This window comes from Acanthisitta chloris, unplaced genomic scaffold, assembly GCF_000695815.1.
Source record: "Acanthisitta chloris isolate BGI_N310 unplaced genomic scaffold, ASM69581v1 scaffold3398, whole genome shotgun sequence".
Classification (NCBI taxonomy): domain Eukaryota; kingdom Metazoa; phylum Chordata; class Aves; order Passeriformes; family Acanthisittidae; genus Acanthisitta; species Acanthisitta chloris.
Window position 1 is genome coordinate 95,285 of NW_008687450.1, and position 18,914 is coordinate 114,198.

At 38.7% G+C, this 18,914-nt stretch overlaps 1 protein-coding gene across 1 annotated transcript in view; it reads left to right on the plus strand.

The window, feature by feature from the left end:
- PRKCE (protein kinase C, epsilon) overlaps positions 1 to 18,914 on the plus strand; it is a 108,031-nt gene that overhangs the window by 67,609 nt on the left and 21,508 nt on the right. The window contains exons 10-11 of the mRNA XM_009080581.1: positions 13,267 to 13,405; positions 15,769 to 15,957. Coding sequence (XP_009078829.1) covers positions 13,267 to 13,405; positions 15,769 to 15,957 — 328 coding nt within the window. The remainder of the gene's footprint in view (positions 1 to 13,266; positions 13,406 to 15,768; positions 15,958 to 18,914) is intronic.

Below are 18,914 nucleotides of genomic sequence, written 5' to 3' on the forward strand. Positions count from 1 at the left end.
CAGTCTTATTGCAGTGTTCAGGCAGGCTGGTGTTCTCCTTTATGTAACAGAACTGGACCAAAGCACAAGGTTTTCTTAGCTGCTACAAATCACATAATCGTAGCATATCAGGTTGTAAGTGGACCTCAAGGGTCATCTGATCCAAACTTTCTTGGCAAAAGCAGTCTAGACAAGATGGCCCAGCACCCTGTCCAGCTGATTCCTGAAAGTGTCCAATGTTAGGGAATCCACCACTTCCCTAGGGAGATTATTTCAATGGCTGATTGTTCTCATTATGAATTTGTTTCCTCTTGTGTCTAATTGGAATCTCTCCAGGAGTAACCCATTAATGTCTGATCTTTTCCATGTGACTTCTTGTAAAAAACGAGTCTCTAACTGCTTTGTAGCCAAATACTGGAATGTGGTGATAAGGCCTTCTCTGAGCCTTCTCTTCTAAAGGCTCAACAGCCCAGTTCTCTTAGCCTTTCCTCATAGGAAAGGCTTCTCAGTCCTTTGATCATCTTTTTGTTGATGCCTTTGTTGGTGCAACCAAGTGTACCATTGGCTTTCTTTGCTGCAGCAGCACACAGTTCACTCGTATTGAGCTTGTTGTCTACACAGACCTCCAGGTCCCTTTCCACAGAGCTATTCCCCAGCTTGTTGTATCCCAGTCTGTGCTCCACTCCTGGGTTATGTTTTCCCAGGTGCAATGCCTTGTTGAGCTTCGTAATGTTAGCTCACTCTGCCATCCTATCCAGGTCTTCCTGCAGGGTGGTTCTCGTTTCCAATGAGTCCACTTCCCCACTCAGTTTGGTGTCATCGTCAAACTCTGTCAGAGTACACTTGATCCCATCATACAGATCACTTATGAAGATGTTAAACAGCACTGAGACCAATATTGATCCCTGTGGGACTCCACTTGTGACACATTACCAGTTCAAAAAAGGAACTATTTACCACTATCCTCTGGGTGTGTCCTGTCAGCCAATTCCCCAACGGCCACATGGACCACTTGTCTAGACCGAAACACATCAGTTTCTCTAGAAGGAAGCTGTGGGAAACTGTATTTGAAGCCTTGGAAAAATGCAGGTAGACAATGTCCACCACTCACCCCACAACAACTGAGCAGATTACTTTGTCATGGAAGGCAATCAGGTTAGTGACTCATGATTTGTCTTTGGTGAATTGGTTTTTCCCAATCATGTGCTTCATCTGACTTGTGATATCCCCAAGAGGATTTGTTCCATAACTTTCCCAGGGCTTGAAGTAAGACTGATGAGCCTATAATTTCCTGGTTTAAACCCTTCTTGTAGATGTGGTTGACATTAGACTTCTTCAGGTCTTCTGGGATCTCCGCAACTTTTGAAAGATTATGGAGAGCAGCCTTGCAACAACATCATCTAGCTCTCTTAACACCCTCAGGTGGATACTGTCAGGGCCCAGTGATTTGTAGTGGTCAAGCTCCTGTAATAGTTCACACAGCAACTCCTCCTTCACTGATGGTGGGTCAATGTTTGCCTCAACGTGGGTTCTTGTTCCCAAGGCCAGGGGGCTCAACAGTGCTGGTGAAGACAGAGGTGAAGAAAGTGTGGAAATTTCTGCCTTCACGGCATTGTTGACTAATTAACCTCTCCTGTTTAACAGTGGGACAATTTTTACCAATGCTTGTTCCCCAGGCTGCCTGCATTGGTGGTTGATCTGCCTTGAGGTGATTGGTCTTTTGTTTCTCATCGTGGAAGGCAGCTAAGGAATGTTTGTCCCTGCTCTGGTTGGCCTGGCTTATTCCTCAGTTGATTGCAATGGTATGAGTGTTGCCACTTTGGACCCTGCCCACTAAGTCCTTCAGTTTAAAGCCCACCTCACCAAGGGGGCTGTCCTGCTGCCAAAGATTCCCTTGCCTCTTCTAGACAGGTAGAACCCATCCCCCCCAACAGGTTAGAGTCATTGAAGAATGTCCCATTGCCATAAAAGCCAAAACCCTCACATCTGCACCAGGCAGAAAGCCAGAAGTTGATGAGCATTATACATGTATTTCTGGCTGCATCCTTTCCTCTGAGTGGTAAAATGAAAGAAAAGATATCTTGTACACCAATACTTTTCACTTGCACCATCAGGGCTCTGTAGTCTTCCCTGATTCTGCCCAGGTTCCAGCTTGCGGTGTAATTTGTGCCCATGTGAAGGTGTAGCAATGGAGAGTAGTCTGTGTTCTTGTCTATCTGTGGCTCCCTCTTGGACACATTCCAAACCTTAGCTCCTTGAAGGCATCATGCTTCTTGTGACTTCCTGTCAGGCTGGCAGATGGGTGCCTCAGTGCCCCTTAACAAAGAGTCACCTGCTATGACTGCTCATAATTTCTTTTCACAGTATCCACTGCATGGTGCTGGTACAGTTTCTCCTTGCAGCTGTTAAAGCTTCATATGTATTTTTGGTTGGAGTGCTGGAGGGTGGGGAATGAAACAAAGTCCTGCTTTTAGGCACCACCATGGTCCAAGGTGCCTCATTCTGTGTGGTATCCACCACAGCACAGTTCTGAAGCCACCTATCTATCTCCATCTTGGCTCCTCTAATACTGCACAGCCTTTGAGCTGTTTCCTGCCACTCAACCACCTACTGCAACAGATCAGGAGAAAGTTCTAGGCTCATGTTGCAACCTACCATACTGAAATCTTCTTTTTTGCTAGTTCCATATGGGTGGAAGCATCAGACATCTCAGAAGCTTTCTCTGTAGAATCACTGGCTTAAACATGTCATGTTTTTCTATTCTTCAACAAGTCGGCAGTATGCTTGGAACTGGTCATTTTCAAGGGCAGTGTTGACATTTTTGTTACATTAACAAGTAAAATGTCATCTGGTATTCATGAAAGAAAAAGACTTTTTCTCTACAAAATAATTACTGTCAGAGCACAAGACAGGGAGGCTATGTACCTTAAAATTATCTGTACTTGGTGTGACAATGGGATGACTATACATGATTGGGTCAAATTCACCTATGCTTTGACTTTTGTTTAATACTAATTTCAGAATTAACGCTTGATCTTAATAGGCAGCATAATGGAAATGATAGGCTGCCAGCAAGGGAGAGATTTTTGCTCAGTATTGGGATTGTGAATGAAAACCCATCTCCCCTGTTGGACTTAAATCATATTAAAATAATGTCGGTGTTGTTACGCAGCATGAGGTTGACTGACCTTTAGTGTACGGGAAGTGTAAGGCTGACAAGTTAAATGCTATTGAAAACAACTATCTAAGTCATAAATTCAAGCTGTCCTGGTTTATGTATCTGTGATTTAAGGAAGAAATTTGGAGATGTGGGACAAGATCTAGAACTAAACAGCTGAAAAAGAGACTAAAATATTCAACTGTAGCTGATTAAAGATATTCTGATCCTGTGTTTCTCTGGTGTCTTGACCTTACTGAAAGTTCACTTAGTATGTAATGGAAAAAACAACCGGTTTGATAGCAAAATACAGGAAATGCCTTCAATCGTGGCTGATTACAGTAGCAGCTTTTCTTCTGGTTTCTTTTATTTTCAGAATGCTCTTTCTGTGTGCCTGAAACAATGTAGAATAATAATGCTTTGGAGCCCTTTATTTGGTGTGTCATACTAGAGCAATTAGATGTCTTGCCTTTTGATGGATATGTATGTTGGGAGCTTTTTTTTGCACAGGAGAATGCCTTGTGACCTAAGTGAGAAAAATTAAGATTTATTAGAGGACATAACTTCAAAGCCTAGGAAACTCTGTGTGTGTGTGTCAATTTCACCATGAGTAAGAAGACAAAGAAATGCAGGTGATTTTTAGAAATCTGCCTTCGATTGGCTTTCTCCTACAAAAATAAAAGTTTTATAACTAATTTGAATGAAATCTCTAGCCAGAATACAGGAAGCCAGAAAGCAGCTTATACTGGATATACACAAAGGCTCAGATTCATCTCACCTAACTTTAGGAATGCAGGTGAAGCTTCCAAGTCAGGATCCTGCTTGTCCTGGAGTGCACTGACAGACAGTGGAGAAGGATATGCTTCTTCAGGGAACTGTGAAGCCCTCGTGTTCCATGAATCATCAGCTTGAAGATGTCTGTGGAGATGGCCATGGAGGGAGTGTGGGGCAAACCATAGTACCTTAATTAACCCCTGATGGCTGGTGGGTTAAATCTGGTCAGAATCCTGGGAAATACAGGAAAGAAAATTAAAGCCAGAACAAAATGTTTCAGAGCTCTAAGTTACTTTCATATTTAAGGTTAATTTTTAAAATTGATGGAATTGTGGTTGATTATATTATATCTTTTTGTCCTGTCTTTCCCATTATCTGTATAAGGCAGTAATAGATCCTTGTCGTGGGTTATTAAGAGTTACAAGTCTTCATTGCTGAGATAGCTGAACGGAGACTGCTGCAGAAATGCAAGGTGCCATCTGGATAGGCACTCATTTGTTGGCTGTATGTTTCTGTATTCTGTGCAAGAAAGCTTCACTCAAAAGCTGGAAAGAGAAGAAAGAATTGCAGTCTTTTCACTTAGGCACAGAAACTGTACGCCTGAAACCCAAGTACTCTTTTCTTTCTGTTTGCATAATTTGTATTCCATTGTTGTTCAAATGATAATGATTTTGTCATCCTACCTACTAAGGTCACAGAAAAAACAAACCACTTTGCTTTTGGTTTCCAAAGAAAAACTTTTGAACAGATCCAAACTTAATTAGTGTGTCTAGTGATAAATTTTCTTTCTAAGGTTCTGGTAACATTTTTTTCAGGATTGAGTTTTTGAAACTTGATCTGACAGGCTTTTCTAGCTTCACGCTATCCTTTCACTGTCTTTCATCAAGTGGTTTTATCAAATAATGATTAAGTATTGTTTTCTTTAAAAGGATTATAGACATACATACATAGTAGGCACTTTTAGTTTGCGCTCCACCTAACCTATTGTTATAATACACAATCTTATTTTTATGTTATTTTAGATATAAAAATGAGAGCACGAAGCATTGAACCTCACAATGTAGAATACCACAGCTTGAGTCAGTCCTTGGCTAAGCCTGGGGACCTCTATTGTCTTCAGTGGGATCACCGAGGTGTCAGTGAGGACAGGGTTTATCACGTTACATATTTAGCAATGACTTAACATATGGACTTTGTAGCAGAGGCTACAACAGTAAATATCATTAGTCATAGTACAGATTTCATCCCATCATTCCCATCCTGAATACCCAGAGCCAGTTAAGAATTTTTCAGCTAAAGTTTTCAGGGGGGAAAAAAAAGTTAGAAAATTGTGGTTTTAACCAAAGTAGAGACGGTGACAAAGAAGGAGGAAAATCCCTGAGAGAACTGCTGGTAGCCTTAATGTCAGGACACTTAGCAGAGTGCTGGGGGACCAGGACCCACAGGCAGCCCAGACCCTGTGCAGAGCACCAGGCTACTAGTGGCTGTTCTCATGCTAGTTTCACAAAAAGCTTTGTACCATTTGTATTTTCACCCAGAGTAAAACACAAATTGTTTGTAAAATCTCAAGAAGCCTTACGAAATGAGAATATGATTTGCTATCTAGTTTAGCTGCAAGTTTCTGAGGCAGACTGGGCCATAGGAAGGCAGAGTTGCCTCTGGGATCCTACAAAAAACTTGTCTAAATCAAGGCTTTGGCAGTAGGCTGAGGCAAGAGGCACCATTGTAACATTACATCCCATTCCTGTCTCAGGCCCATGGAAAAATTGTTGCGTTCCCAGGTAGGAGTCATGAAGGATGAGGTTTATAAAGGAATGTGATGTGAATGCATAAGGCAACTTTCTCTTGAAAAAGAAATAAAGACCACTCCCTTCTGTGCTTAGCCAATTTTAGAGAATGTTTTATATAATGCATATTTGAACGTGGAAATATTTCACTTCAGTTCACAAATAAAAATGTGGAAATAATAAGAAAGGAAAAGCCATACAAAGGAAAGCTGTTAAGTACAACGTATTTATTTGTCTGCACATTATTTAAAGGAAACTCAGCATAATAAGATAAGCAGATCAGGCACAGTAATATACTAAGCTGCTACCGACAATTGTAATAAAGTTATGGTCAAAGCCATTAAGAAGCCATATAAAGAAATTATTTTATAGAAAATGTTTTTCTGCTACCAGAAAAGTCATTGGTTTCCTTAAGCTGTTGGAAATGAATAGTAAACCTTTGTTCAGTATGTCATTAAAACATCAGTAAATAGGGCCATGAAATGAATACACAGTCTTCTTTTCCATATTGGGACCTTGCTGACCTGAAAGTTTTCTCAATGCTAAACACTGCTGGAGCAGGTGATGTTATGCATCATGCAAACCATACTTTTGCCTTGTAACAACGAGGGTTCACAGAGACACAGACATGTTTATCTCCCTCTGATGTCTTTGGCGTGTAGGTAGCAAACTGCCTTTTGCAACATCCCTCTCCCCATCACTGTCACCCCTTTAGTCCACGAGACATTTGTGCAGATGGTAGCGATGGATGTTGTGTTATATAAGGAAAGTAAGCATGTGTGTTTTTAAAACTAGACATGCCTGACAAGAGTTTGTCACTATGGTCACATTAAAAGTCAACATTTCCCACTAATGTTTAGCCTGCTATCTGAACTATCATTGTAATCATGGTACCTGTGGCTTAAATTGAAACCAACTCTGTGCTCTTAATTCATCTGCCATGAGCCGTTAGGCAAACCGGTACACATCAGGATAAAGTGGGTTCACATTATTTCAAACCTGGCACTGCTGAAAAGTAGCAATTTTCAAATCTACACAGCAGGAGTTTTTGAACATTGCTAAGTACAGCTCTGCTGCAGTGTTTGTGTTAGATCTTGTCTTTATTTTTTAATAGTATCAAGTAATGTAACAGTGACAAAAAATATGTATCATAAATCCAGTAATGGGTCAATAGAAAAACAAAACAGAAATTCCAAGACTTTCAGATAAACACAGGCAAAACCGAGATATCCTACAACAACAAAAGCAGCAGAACCATCTTTTTTGCACTGGTAGTCTCGCTCAGGTATCTCCCTACTCCCTCCCTGCTAGTAAAAGCTGCCCTACTGTCATGAATGCACTGGAAAGTCCAGTGCATGTCCTGTTTCTTACTCTGTGTAGGTAAGGGAGGTCACTGGTAGAACCTGACATCCAACAGTGCTGCAAATATTGCATGTTTATGCTCTGTAACATCAGAAAAAACAGGCTCCTTCCCTCCCACTGAGTTTTTAAAACGGGAAAAAATTATTGTCAGAAAAAAACAGGCTCCTTCCTTCCCAATGAGTTTTTAAAACGGGAAAAAATTATTATTAGTTTGACTTTTCTTAATAGGTATGGCTTGAATTTTCCCATTTATCTCTGATCTGTTGCAGGAAGAGCCTGTGATGAGTTGTGAATGAAACGCTTAAAGTAACAAAAGAATCCAGTAGTGGAGTCCTAATAAATCTGTTCCATAGTTTATATATGTAAAGTGAGATTAAGTTGGTGAGAGCTAATTGCTAAAGAAGCTAACATCACAATGTTAAAATCATTGATGTTTCTTGTTATTTTCTGACCAGTTCCATATATAACTGCATCTTGCTTAGAATTGCAACCTAATACATTAGTTATCAGTATTTTGAGGACACGAATATGTTCGAAGAACTGAGACAAATTTTTTGGTGAATTTGTCGGTCTTCCAGAAAATACATTTCAGACAGTGGGGTATGAATGATCCAGGTTTTTTGATATTTACAGTTTGTGATTGTAATTTATGTTGAAAATGCAACATTTACTAAAAGTATGGCAAAGAGCAAATTTGTTCTGGGTACTTGAGAGACCTGATGTTGCTCGTGAGCATCTTTGTCTCAAAAGCAATTTGGATACCATTGAGCAAGTGAGAAATTAATTCTAGGAATGTAAAAGTCTTACCTTAATTAAATAGGGAAAAAATCATCCAGTTGAAATTGCCAATTGATATAATGAGCATATTGCCTTCAGTTATGAATTTCATTAACTCTAGCAACTAGAGAATTACTCTGATGGTTTTCCATGTTCTTGGAGGAAGTTTCCCCTTTTACCTTCTGTGGTTTCTTATGTGAACAGCTTTCCTATTTAAAGCCTGCAGAGAGGATGTGATTTCCCTATGCGGGTGAACAATGGCAATGATTTCAAATACCCTAATGAAAGGGAGTTTTGCAGTTGAAAGTCACAAAAAAAATGGTTGTTCAGTAGTTACGTGTTACGTGCTTTGGACTTGCTTTCAGATCTTTCCCCTTAATGTCCTATAGATATTTAGTAAGGTACAATCCTTCATTTAACTTTCACCCTATAAATATTACTGCTTCCAATGTTATTTGTAGATAATAATTATTATGCTTCATTCAGTGAAATGTGTGTGCTTTCTAGTCCTGTTACTGGTTTAACAGTTAGAGTAGAAGCAGAGTCATTTCAAGTGGTTGCTTACCAGCTCGTGGTCATGTTTCTCAGCTACTTGCTCTTGTTCGTCAAATATGGATATATTTAATCACTGATGTTTATGGTGGGCAAAGGCTACTGTTAGTAATGTTTGGCAGACTTTCTGATTTTACTGGTCAAATCCCATCTTGACTGTTTAATTGCGTTACTTTCAACGAGAAAATTGTGTTCTTATCTAAATGACACATGCGACACATAAGGCCACACACACAAGGCACTTATCTCAGTAGCTACTGTTGGGAGTCAGACTTGAAGAACCCAGTCCTGTGAAGTCCTTGTCCACTGAGCCTGTGTAGGAAGCCAGGGCAGTCAGTGTCTCATGGCACTAGTGTGTGGAGGAAGGAATGAGCATTAAGGAAGTTTTCTCGACCTGCAGTTGGCTTGCTCTTCTGTTCCAACTTGCACAAACCTAATTGTTATAATCCTGATGCTTTCTTGAGATCCTGCCAATCATTCCAGCTTCAGAGGTGATTGTGATGCTGGCAGGTATCCAGAAATAGAAACCAAGGCTTAAATTTCTGTTTAAAGCTTTCTGAGAAAGAAAAAAAAATTAAAGAAAAAACCCCCAGCCCACAATGTTTCATGCAATTACTGCTCAAGTTGACTGAACTGACTATACAAAGCATCTTGGCAAACAAACAAAGGAGAGAAATAGCTTAATGTAGCATTACTGCATTCAAGCAATCTGGGTATTTTCCTGGCTTAACTGGTTAGGTTGTTTGCAGTTGCATGTAATTACTCAGGTTGTAGGTACTCATTTTGTCAGACAGAGATGACTTTCTTAGTTCCAACAAAGAGAATGCAAAATGAGAAAAAGAAGCATTTAATAGACCTTTGTCATTGAGCTATCTGATACTATTATTTTGTATGCTCTGATTCAGAGGTAGACAACTGGTGCTAAAACCAGGAAACAAATAAAAGACAGAATGGATCAGAATGGAACGTTCTGTACAGACAATTATTTTACATTCCAGGGACTGATAGCTGTTTACTTTTTGAGAAGTAGGAGAGCTCGCTGTTTCTTAGAACAGTTCTGGGAAGATAGAGGTCTTAAACTGAAAGTTAAAGTTGTTTTATTTCACTGAGACTGCTGCTCTGGAAGGACAAACTTCCCTGGCAACTCTTTTTCTGCTAGTTTTTCATTTGTTTCATCATCTCTGTTTTGGTTTAGGGTTTTTTTCACGTGAGGTGTTAAATAGCATGTATCTATAAATACCTTTTCCTATTTTCTTATATTTATTTAGTTAAATAAGATTTCTTTTTCTAATGTTGCACAATTAGGGGAGTTTGGTGGGGTTTCTTGGGTTTGGGGTTTTTTTCTGTTTATTTTTTTAATCTGGCAACTGTAAATTGACAGAATGGTTTTGAATGGTTTTCAGTGCAAATACTTTTATGGACTATGATAATCTTGTGGGCTAGCTGTGGATTTGGTGCTTTGGCATACTCCCAGCTTACCTTTTAACCTCCCATATGTACTTTGACAGGAGTCATACTGCTGTTGTTTTAGCCTCTTCCAAACTTCTTTTGAAACTATGGTGCACTTTGTGATAACACAGATCTACTGGTGTTAAATTCCACTATTGCGTGAGTGTTTAAGCTGATGTCCTCAGTGCCTCCAATAGGATTTTGAAGAGGCTTATAGGCTTGACAGCACTGTTTTGGCTAGATGAAGGGGTCCCATATGTTTTTCTTCTGTCAAGTAGGATTATAGTTTAGTAAATGATAAAAAAGTTTCATTGACTCATGGTTTTACAGATAGGCTTACAATTTCATTATCAGCCTTTACAGGTAGTCAGAATTTAATGTTCAGACTCCTCCTGGTCTTCTCTTTGCTCAGTTTGTTAATTCTGTTTTTTCATTGTCAACTTAAATTTTTATTGCTGATTCCTGTTTCTTATACAAATCTTTAAGGAAATAAAGACAATGGTGAGTACTTGTCCTTCTCCAGTACCTGGTGGCTTTAGTGTTAGTGCTTTATTACTGCTGAGAATCCTCTTAGCTTAGGTGTTTCTTGCTTTACCGATGATATCTCCACTCAACTCCATGGCTAGTATATGAGTGGCATTAAATGAAACTTGCACAATTTTAGGTCCTAACAGCTTCAGTATGTCACCTGCCTGCACTGGTAAGTCCTACTCCTGCGATCAGAGTTAAGATAACATTTACGAGGCTTCTGATAAGCACTTACTACTCCAGATAAAGGTGGATCCTGTTTTCTGTGCAATCTCTTGAATTCCATCAGTTCCTATCATAATTATTTGTATTATGGCCATCTTTCTATCAGTCTGTTGTGATGGTGGTTCAGAGAATACATTAAATATAATTATACTTTGATTTCTTTATCTGAACATCTTGACTTTTTGAAATATATCTTGCATTCTTCTCAGCTTAGGGACATCCAAGACAACACTGCATTTCGAAGGTTAAAAGTTGCAGCTACAAGCTTATTTCCTTCTCCCATCTGCAAAAACCTTGTTCTGTTGTACTGGATCCCATTTTATTTGATGATGCTATAGTCCTGTCTTAATGCAGGTCTTTTTGATTGTATCACTTGTAATTCACTGACAGAGCAGTATGGGGAAGGCACATGATTTTTAGAACAGGGAGCTTTATTTTGTTTATTTGACTGCTTTGGGGGGCACAGAGCTGTTGATATCTGTTTGCCCTGGCATTATGATGCAAATCACTTTCCAGAGATAGAAAGAGGTGGTTATTTAAGTGGTTAAATGTAGGGAATTATGTTGTAGCCAGATGGATCATGGATTGTTTAGGAACTCATGAAATAGATGACCTTAAGGAATGATAAAATATGTAGCCTGCTCCAAGAGGCCTTGCATGAGTGACCAGCTGAGGACCTACAAGAGCAGTGTAACTGATCTGGAGATAGCAAAGTGTGATGTAGGGCATATTGGTTGCAACAAACATTCCTACAGCCAGTATATACTTCAGCTACATAAACCATGTCTGATAAAGCCAGTTTATGTTGGAGACAGTGGATTTACTGTTACTGAGGTAAATCTGACTTTGTCTTGCCATGTCAGACTTCTTTTACATGCACAAATCACTTTGTGACATGTACACTGCACAACCTATCTCTACACGCACAGTAAGTCATCCAGTGCTTCCAAGCGTCTGATTTAATGCAGAGATGTGCAATGATTATGCAGACCTCGAGTAGCAAGTCCACTGTGCCCCAGAAGTATCTGATTTTTAATGCTGACCTATGTACCTGCTTAAGAAATACACAGGCCAGCAGTTCAAAAATGTTAAAAAAGTGTCTAAAGAAAAAAATAAATAAAATCCACCTACAGAAACTGGGGTGAGAGGGAGAAAATAAGATTTCTAGGGAAATTCCAGGACACTGTAGCCTTGGACATGTCAGCAAAAACTCTTAACATAAGGCAGCCTCGGAAGGGCTGTTCAGTCATTGAATGCTTCCAGCATGTTGCAGTGCCTGTGGTTATAAATCTGGGGTCTGACATGGAGATATTTCTCTGAGAGAAATTCTCAGAGCAAGGTGAAGACTTCTCAGCCCTCGCTCAGGTCAAATTTGTTGGCATAAATGATTTTTGCAAAAAAAAACATAGACCCTTTCATAAGTTTTTGGGGTGAAATTCATTTACAGAGGCTAGCATGGGATTTTATTCCTCTTAACCGATTTAGAACTTGCCTACAGACGCACACATTTTTTCATCAATTCCACCTATGGAAATTTCTCTTTTTACTCTAGGATAAAGAATTCTGATCAGAAAGTGTCCATAAAGTCACCTAGAGACATGTATTTGACTTTTGATTCTCACCACTGTACACACTCATACATACAATGTCTTCATTTATTACTGCGTATTGTTGATACACAGCAGAGGTACCTACATAGAAATATCAAAGTAAAATGGTCCATACAGTGTAAATGGGATTTTTTGCATTTGTTTTATGTTTGTTTTATTATTTCTACATGATGAAGACTTTTTATTTGTGAGGATTTTTTTCATGCAAGTGTGAGTTCTTTTACGCACTGACTTTCCACTGACTTGTAGTTTTGTCTAAGGCCAGTGGCAGGTAAGTTGAATGATGCCTACTATCCATTGTGTTGGAACATGCAATAACTATCAATGGTATATTTAGAAAACGTGCAGAGGGCAAGACAGGAAAGGTGGATATCCTTTTCTCAACCTTTTTTTTGACCTTACCAGTTTAATAACTGGAGAATTGTGTGGTTTTAACACAAAGACATTTGTCCAACAAGTGATCAAAACCAGCTGCTCAGATGTGTTGTTTAACAATGAATGCAAAATATTCCTGTGAGATTATTTTTCAGCAAGTTTAAACTGCAGAAAATAATGCTCCCAAAGATGGGAATGTTGTTTTTAATCCTTCTCATTGCAGTCTGAACTTTGAATTGCTAGTATACATTAAGAATCTAAATCTAAATAATCCAAGTTTGAAAGTACCTATTAATTCAACCCATTGCTTTGTGATTATGCAAAAAATAGAGAATGGCTTCATTAGGCATTGTTGACTTATATTGACAGAATGTTAGATTTGTAGCAAAAAAGAAGCTGAGAATTTGTCCAAATGAGTCTGATGCTGTTTTGAATACAGCTGTGCTTTCATGCAGCTAAACAGAGTAAAGGCCTTGTCTTGCAAAATGCTTGTAATTCTCTGCTTCTTTATTTTATTGCCTTTAACTAGGCCTGTTTAGTGACTGCTATGAACTTTTCATGCACACATGTGAAGGGCAGTTACTCAGTGGTGTTTGTGAAATCATTTATTTGTCAAATTCTGTAATATATTATGAAAGAGAACATGATCAAAATTTGAAAATTGATTTCATTTGAGGCCTTTATATTTCAGGGACCTGAAACTGGACAATATTCTTCTGGATGCAGAAGGCCACTGTAAACTGGCTGACTTTGGGATGTGCAAAGAAGGGATTCTGAATGGAGTGACTACCACAACCTTTTGTGGCACACCTGACTACATAGCTCCAGAGGTATTTTTTTCACTTCACTGAGAGTACAGATATTGTCATTCATCAGACTGTTACATACATAATTTCAGACACTTTTTGCGTGTAGGTGAAAGCAATAGAAGATGCAGACTAGAATGCTGCAGTTTCACATAGGTAATCTTGTGGAAGTTGGTTGGTCTTCTGCTCACAAGCATTATTCCATGATGGTAGGAGTAACTGAGCATGATTTTTGTATCATTTGTTTCCTGAAATTAAAAATATTCTTCTCCATTCACTCATTTCTGAGTCAGTATCATTGTGATGATTTTTAGCAGCCTTTAATGTGCTATATGCAACTGAGTATTGCTAGCCTAGTCTTTGATAGTTATAAAAATGTTTTCATGTTGTAGTGAGACTTAGAAGGGCTTGTTCATACTAAAGAGACCATATGTTTGGTGTCATTTTGCCTACAGTCTTTGTGCTCCTTTCTTTAAACTGTCTGTGAGTGAAAGATACTATGTATGTGATACTTATCATATGGAGAAATATATAGACTTGCATAGAAAGATAGAAACTTTTCATATGGGTGCTGATTATCCGTTGGCAAAATTTTAAGGCATACTGTGAATAAAAGAAATAGCTGAGAACAATGCGAGTTTTACATATCCTAAATTTTAATATTGTGAGGTGCATTTCCAAGTGCCTAAAATAAATCAATATTGAGTAGTTAGTCTGCTAGGCCAACTTTGTCTGCTCAGTTTAGTTAGTAACCTGTGCATCTTTCCACTGAAAATTCAGTGTGCTGATATAATTTAGAAGTGTCATTGGTTTGTCTTTTATCAACCATAAATTTTCAGTGGGAAAAAATGTTCATTTGTTATTCATTAGAGGCAATAAATCATAAATCCATAGTGTTAGTGGCTGTCAAACTTGATCAAACAAATCATCTTGAAACTATCACAATATATGTGTGTGTCTAAGGGAGTTTGAAAAGTATTCCAGCATTGAAATAAAATAAATACCAGTGTGATGGTTTTGGTTGTGTATGAATTCTTTTCTGATTCAGCATACTGACAGCTTTGGCAAACTCTTTGAAAATTATTACTGAAAATAAAGCAGTAAGAGTCCAGGAACTCTTATGTGAAATAAAGCATTAAGAAGAGTCCAGGAACTCTGACGTGAAATCCTGCTTTCACTGAAGTCAGTACTGAGGCTTTTGATTAGTCATCTTAATTGCAGAAGTTTATGTCCTGCTTATATTTCTCTTGCATCATGGTGGTATGTTTCAATTTCCTTTTGTTTAGCAATAGCTGAGTTCCAAGGAGTGCCCAGAACACTTGAAAAGCATATTTTTGAATAGTATAATTTTCTGGTTTTATGTGCTATAAAATAAAATTTCTATTCAACCAAGAATGAAGTTGGGATCCAGACCTGTGTATCAAAATGGTAAACTCATTTCTGGTTTTGTGTTGACTGAATTTGGTTTTTTATTGGTCTTGATTCCCAATACAGCACTGAGTTCATGCAGTTCACCACAGGACTTCTGACTGTAACATTAAGTGTTGTGTAAGGATGTGCTGGATTTGTTGCCATTCCAGCTCATTTTATGGTAGTCAGCTTTACCCTAAACAGGCACCCACTCTGCTTTTCCCAGTCCCCTGTCATGCTGAGCCATTGCTGCCAATCTGCAAACTTCTTATGAGTGAAAAGGAGCCTAGAATTAAACCTGTTCCTTGTACGACCCTCGTCCTGTAACACCAAGTAGCAAAATAAAACTCCATCATGTTAATCTACTACTCCCCACTAAAGGTATTTGCTACAAGGTTAAACATGTGCCACATGAAAAGTCGTGGCCAATTTTTCTGAACTCAAGTGCAATTAAAGTGAGTCCTACAGCCGTGTATTTCACAGCAGTTTAATGCTATAAAAAGAACAAAAATGCTTTTGGCTTCCTTCAGCCCTACCTAAAGGACAAGAATAAATCTCTCAGCTGATCTCTGTGCAGCATTACAAGCAGGTTCAGTTTGTTTTGTTCAAGATAGAGACAAGGAAATGTTTCACATTTTCCACCGATCTGTTTTCTATATGTGATCTTTTCTCCCCTATAGCGTGACCTGCTTTAAACAGTTTGGAAGGATATGTAACTCTTTTGCTCACGAGCATAGTCTTTTACTCAAGGGACTGATAAGCTCAGTCAGTACATCTGAGAACAACATTGCATTGACGCTTAGCTGTGTTAGTGCAAATTGTAAGAAACCCTGCCTGCTGTTACCAAAATCAGTGTGGGATTTAGTCCTACTTAGGCACTGGAGGATAGAAGGGGTGTATCATGTTGAAACAGCAAATGTGCAGCCAAGAGTGTTGTCTAACTTGTCTATTCAATCCAATCTCTTTTTCTATGCTAGATCCTTCAGGAGTTAGAATACGGTCCGTCGGTGGACTGGTGGGCTCTGGGTGTTCTCATGTACGAAATGATGGCTGGGCAACCCCCCTTTGAAGCTGACAATGAAGATGATCTCTTTGAATCCATCCTTCACGATGATGTATTGTATCCAGTCTGGCTCAGTAAAGAAGCTGTCAGCATTTTAAAAGCAGTGAGTCTTCCATTACTTGCTTTCCTCCTCCTCTCCGTGGGTTTTTTGGGAGTTGGTTTTTTTCTTGATTAAAATTGAATTTGCCGAAAGTTGTTGAGAGCAGTCACCGCTGGGAGTTCAAGCACAGTTCAGAGTGCCAGTGTTAGGATAATGGGGCCTGGGATAAATTACATCGCTTGTGGGAAAGGAACAGAATGTTTGTATTCCACGCAGTTGTACACTGTATAAATCTGTGTACTGCAGATTCATGTTTCAGGGAAAACCCAACCAGCTAGAACTGTGCTATCACTTTGACACTTTATATGCGGCATATTCACTAGAGTGGGGGAAGCACTACATAATTAAAGAAACAATGTTTTTTATTTAACCCACTTTTAAAATTTCCTGTCCCTCTGCCTTTCTTCCCCTGTCATCAAAATGGGTTGAAAGCCCTTTATTTAGCTGCATGTTCTGTTTTATAGTTCACATAGCACTTCAGTAAGCAGTCTTTAATTGTTTCTGCTCTGGTCGGTGTTTTTCAGTATGAGTAGTGACTTGACAGAAATGTGTGTCACCAAATGCCACGATTTTTTTTATCAGTCAGAACAGGTCTCTGGGAAACTTCAGGTTTTAGACTATCTTTCTAAAGTCAGGTTGACTTTGTTAACATGACACTGGCATAAATTCTTTCTTCTGTGCTAGTATCATCCTAAAATTAAAAGCATTGCAATACAGAAGCAGTATGCCAATCCCCATAGCTTAAAATTTTGTTCTTACTCCGTTTTTACACCTTTCTTGAAACTGGAAAATTTCTACCGTCTCACATAGTTTTCTCTAAGTGTCTGGAATAAGGGAGAGTTTCAATTAAGGGGGCAGCTGGTCCTGTAAAATCCTCCAGAGATCCTCATACAGGATTACATTTAGAAATTATGTATAAAACTTGAACAAATTCTGATTTTAACACCAGTGGACAGGCAACACATTCTGCAGAAATGTTCATCTTGATCTTTTAATGAAAATACCTATCATTCTAGCTGAGAGAGACATGCTCCAGCAGATGATTCAAAGCAGAAGTCTAAGTTAACATCTCTGAATTGTTTGCTGGAGTCTCTTTTTTGCAGCATTCACTGTAATGAGAACAAGGAGGATTTAACAATGCTGATAATAATTTATTAATGCATATTCTCCCTTCTCCCTCAACTAGCTCTCTGATTACTTTTTATTAGCTGACATGGTAGTTTCATGCATCCATTTTTGTTTCCAGATCCTTTGATTATTTTATTTCAGCAATTAAAATATATGGACTTGAGCAGCAGAATTCAGGCTGGTATTCAGGTTTCAGGAGTTATTTTGGCATATTGTAGAGAAAGGGTTGTTTGTTTTCATATCTGTATCTGACTTTCATTGTAGTCCAGGAGATTTTCTGTAGTGTTTTGGTTTCACAGTCTGTAAGATCTGTTCCTTTGCCATCTACAGACTTGTCCAGTGAATCTACAGTAATTGACTTTTCTGTTATTCTGGGTCATGGAAGCATTTGTTGGATGGGAAAATTTAACAGATAACTCTCTGGGTTAAGTGGTTAGCATGAGAGCCATTGTAACTATTAGGAGAAGGTATTTGTTGTACAGGGGAAAGGGAGAAAGAGATTTAACAGTCAGAGCCTTACTGTGTTATCTCATGGGTGGTGCAAGTAGTGAGATGTCTAACCACTAATGTTTTAAATGTCCTTCATTAGCTAAACACAAATGCAGACATAGAATTGGACTGCAGGTGTAAGCCATGTATTTTTCTGAATGGAAGTACAAGGGTGTTAATCCTTCTAACTTCTTTTAAAGCTGACTTTTCTGTAAATTTTTATGAGACTGTTTTCCTGGGTCTACATTTTGATAGTAGGCATGGTGGTTTGTATCTTGACATAGTTGTAACTTTTTTTTTAAGTATCTTTCTATCTAAAATTAATCCCTAATGCCATTATAATCCTTAAAAAGAGATTGCATCCATTAAGTAAATTTGCACTATAGTAACAGATTATTCCTCACTGGGCAAGATGCCTTTATTGGCATAAATTAACATAATTTAATGGAGCTGTGCCAGTTTACACCATAAAAAGAACACATTTCCTTACATTTTGCAACCTATGCCTACGCAGCTATGGTGTGAAACCTGATTGAAACTTGTGTTCTTCATCTGATCCTTGTCCACATTCTGTTAAATGAAGAACAGGAAAAACAGAGGAAAGAAAGAGGCCTCTATGTATTTTACTGCTGAATGGTAGCAAGGGATTAACTTTGGAACACTTTGTTTCCTCACATTGTGCTTTGAGACATGGGTTTTATTCTTTTGAAACTGTGTGTTTTTACACTGCTTCAAACAGCATGTAAGGAAAGTTTAATAAGAAGACGTTCTCTTGTATTAAGTAACAATGTTGTCTTATTTTCTGAAGAAACAGTTTTCCTGTTATTTCCGACCAAAGACTGAGGAGGATGATTTTACAGCTCAGTATTACAAGGCAGCGTGTTACTTATCCCATGAAAATCCGCACCTCTTATTAGTCCTGTTTCTGTGAATTGACAGGAATTGCTATTTAAATTCTTTCCTGTGTGGTAAGGAAAACAATTCTTCATTGAAATTGGCTCTGTGCTTCTTCGCAAGGAGTGGAAAGAGGTTGTCTCTGCAGTGTGTGTTCCCTGTGTGCCCAGACAACAGAGATCTCTGGATACAGAAGCTGAACTCTGTTTTTAAGCTGTGTGATTTGTTTCAAGAAGCAAAATTTTGGGAGCCTGTTGATCCTTGATTCCAGCCCCAAGTTGCATGGCTGTCTCCGCAGCCTTTTGTCCTCTTATCATTTAAGTCATTAGGAGCTCTGATCTTAGAAAGCCTCTCTTTTCATAGAAGGAGATTTCTGCCTTAACACAGGAAAATAAGAAGGCAACACTTCTGGCTATGGCTGTCAGCTCCATTTGCAACCATCTCTTCAG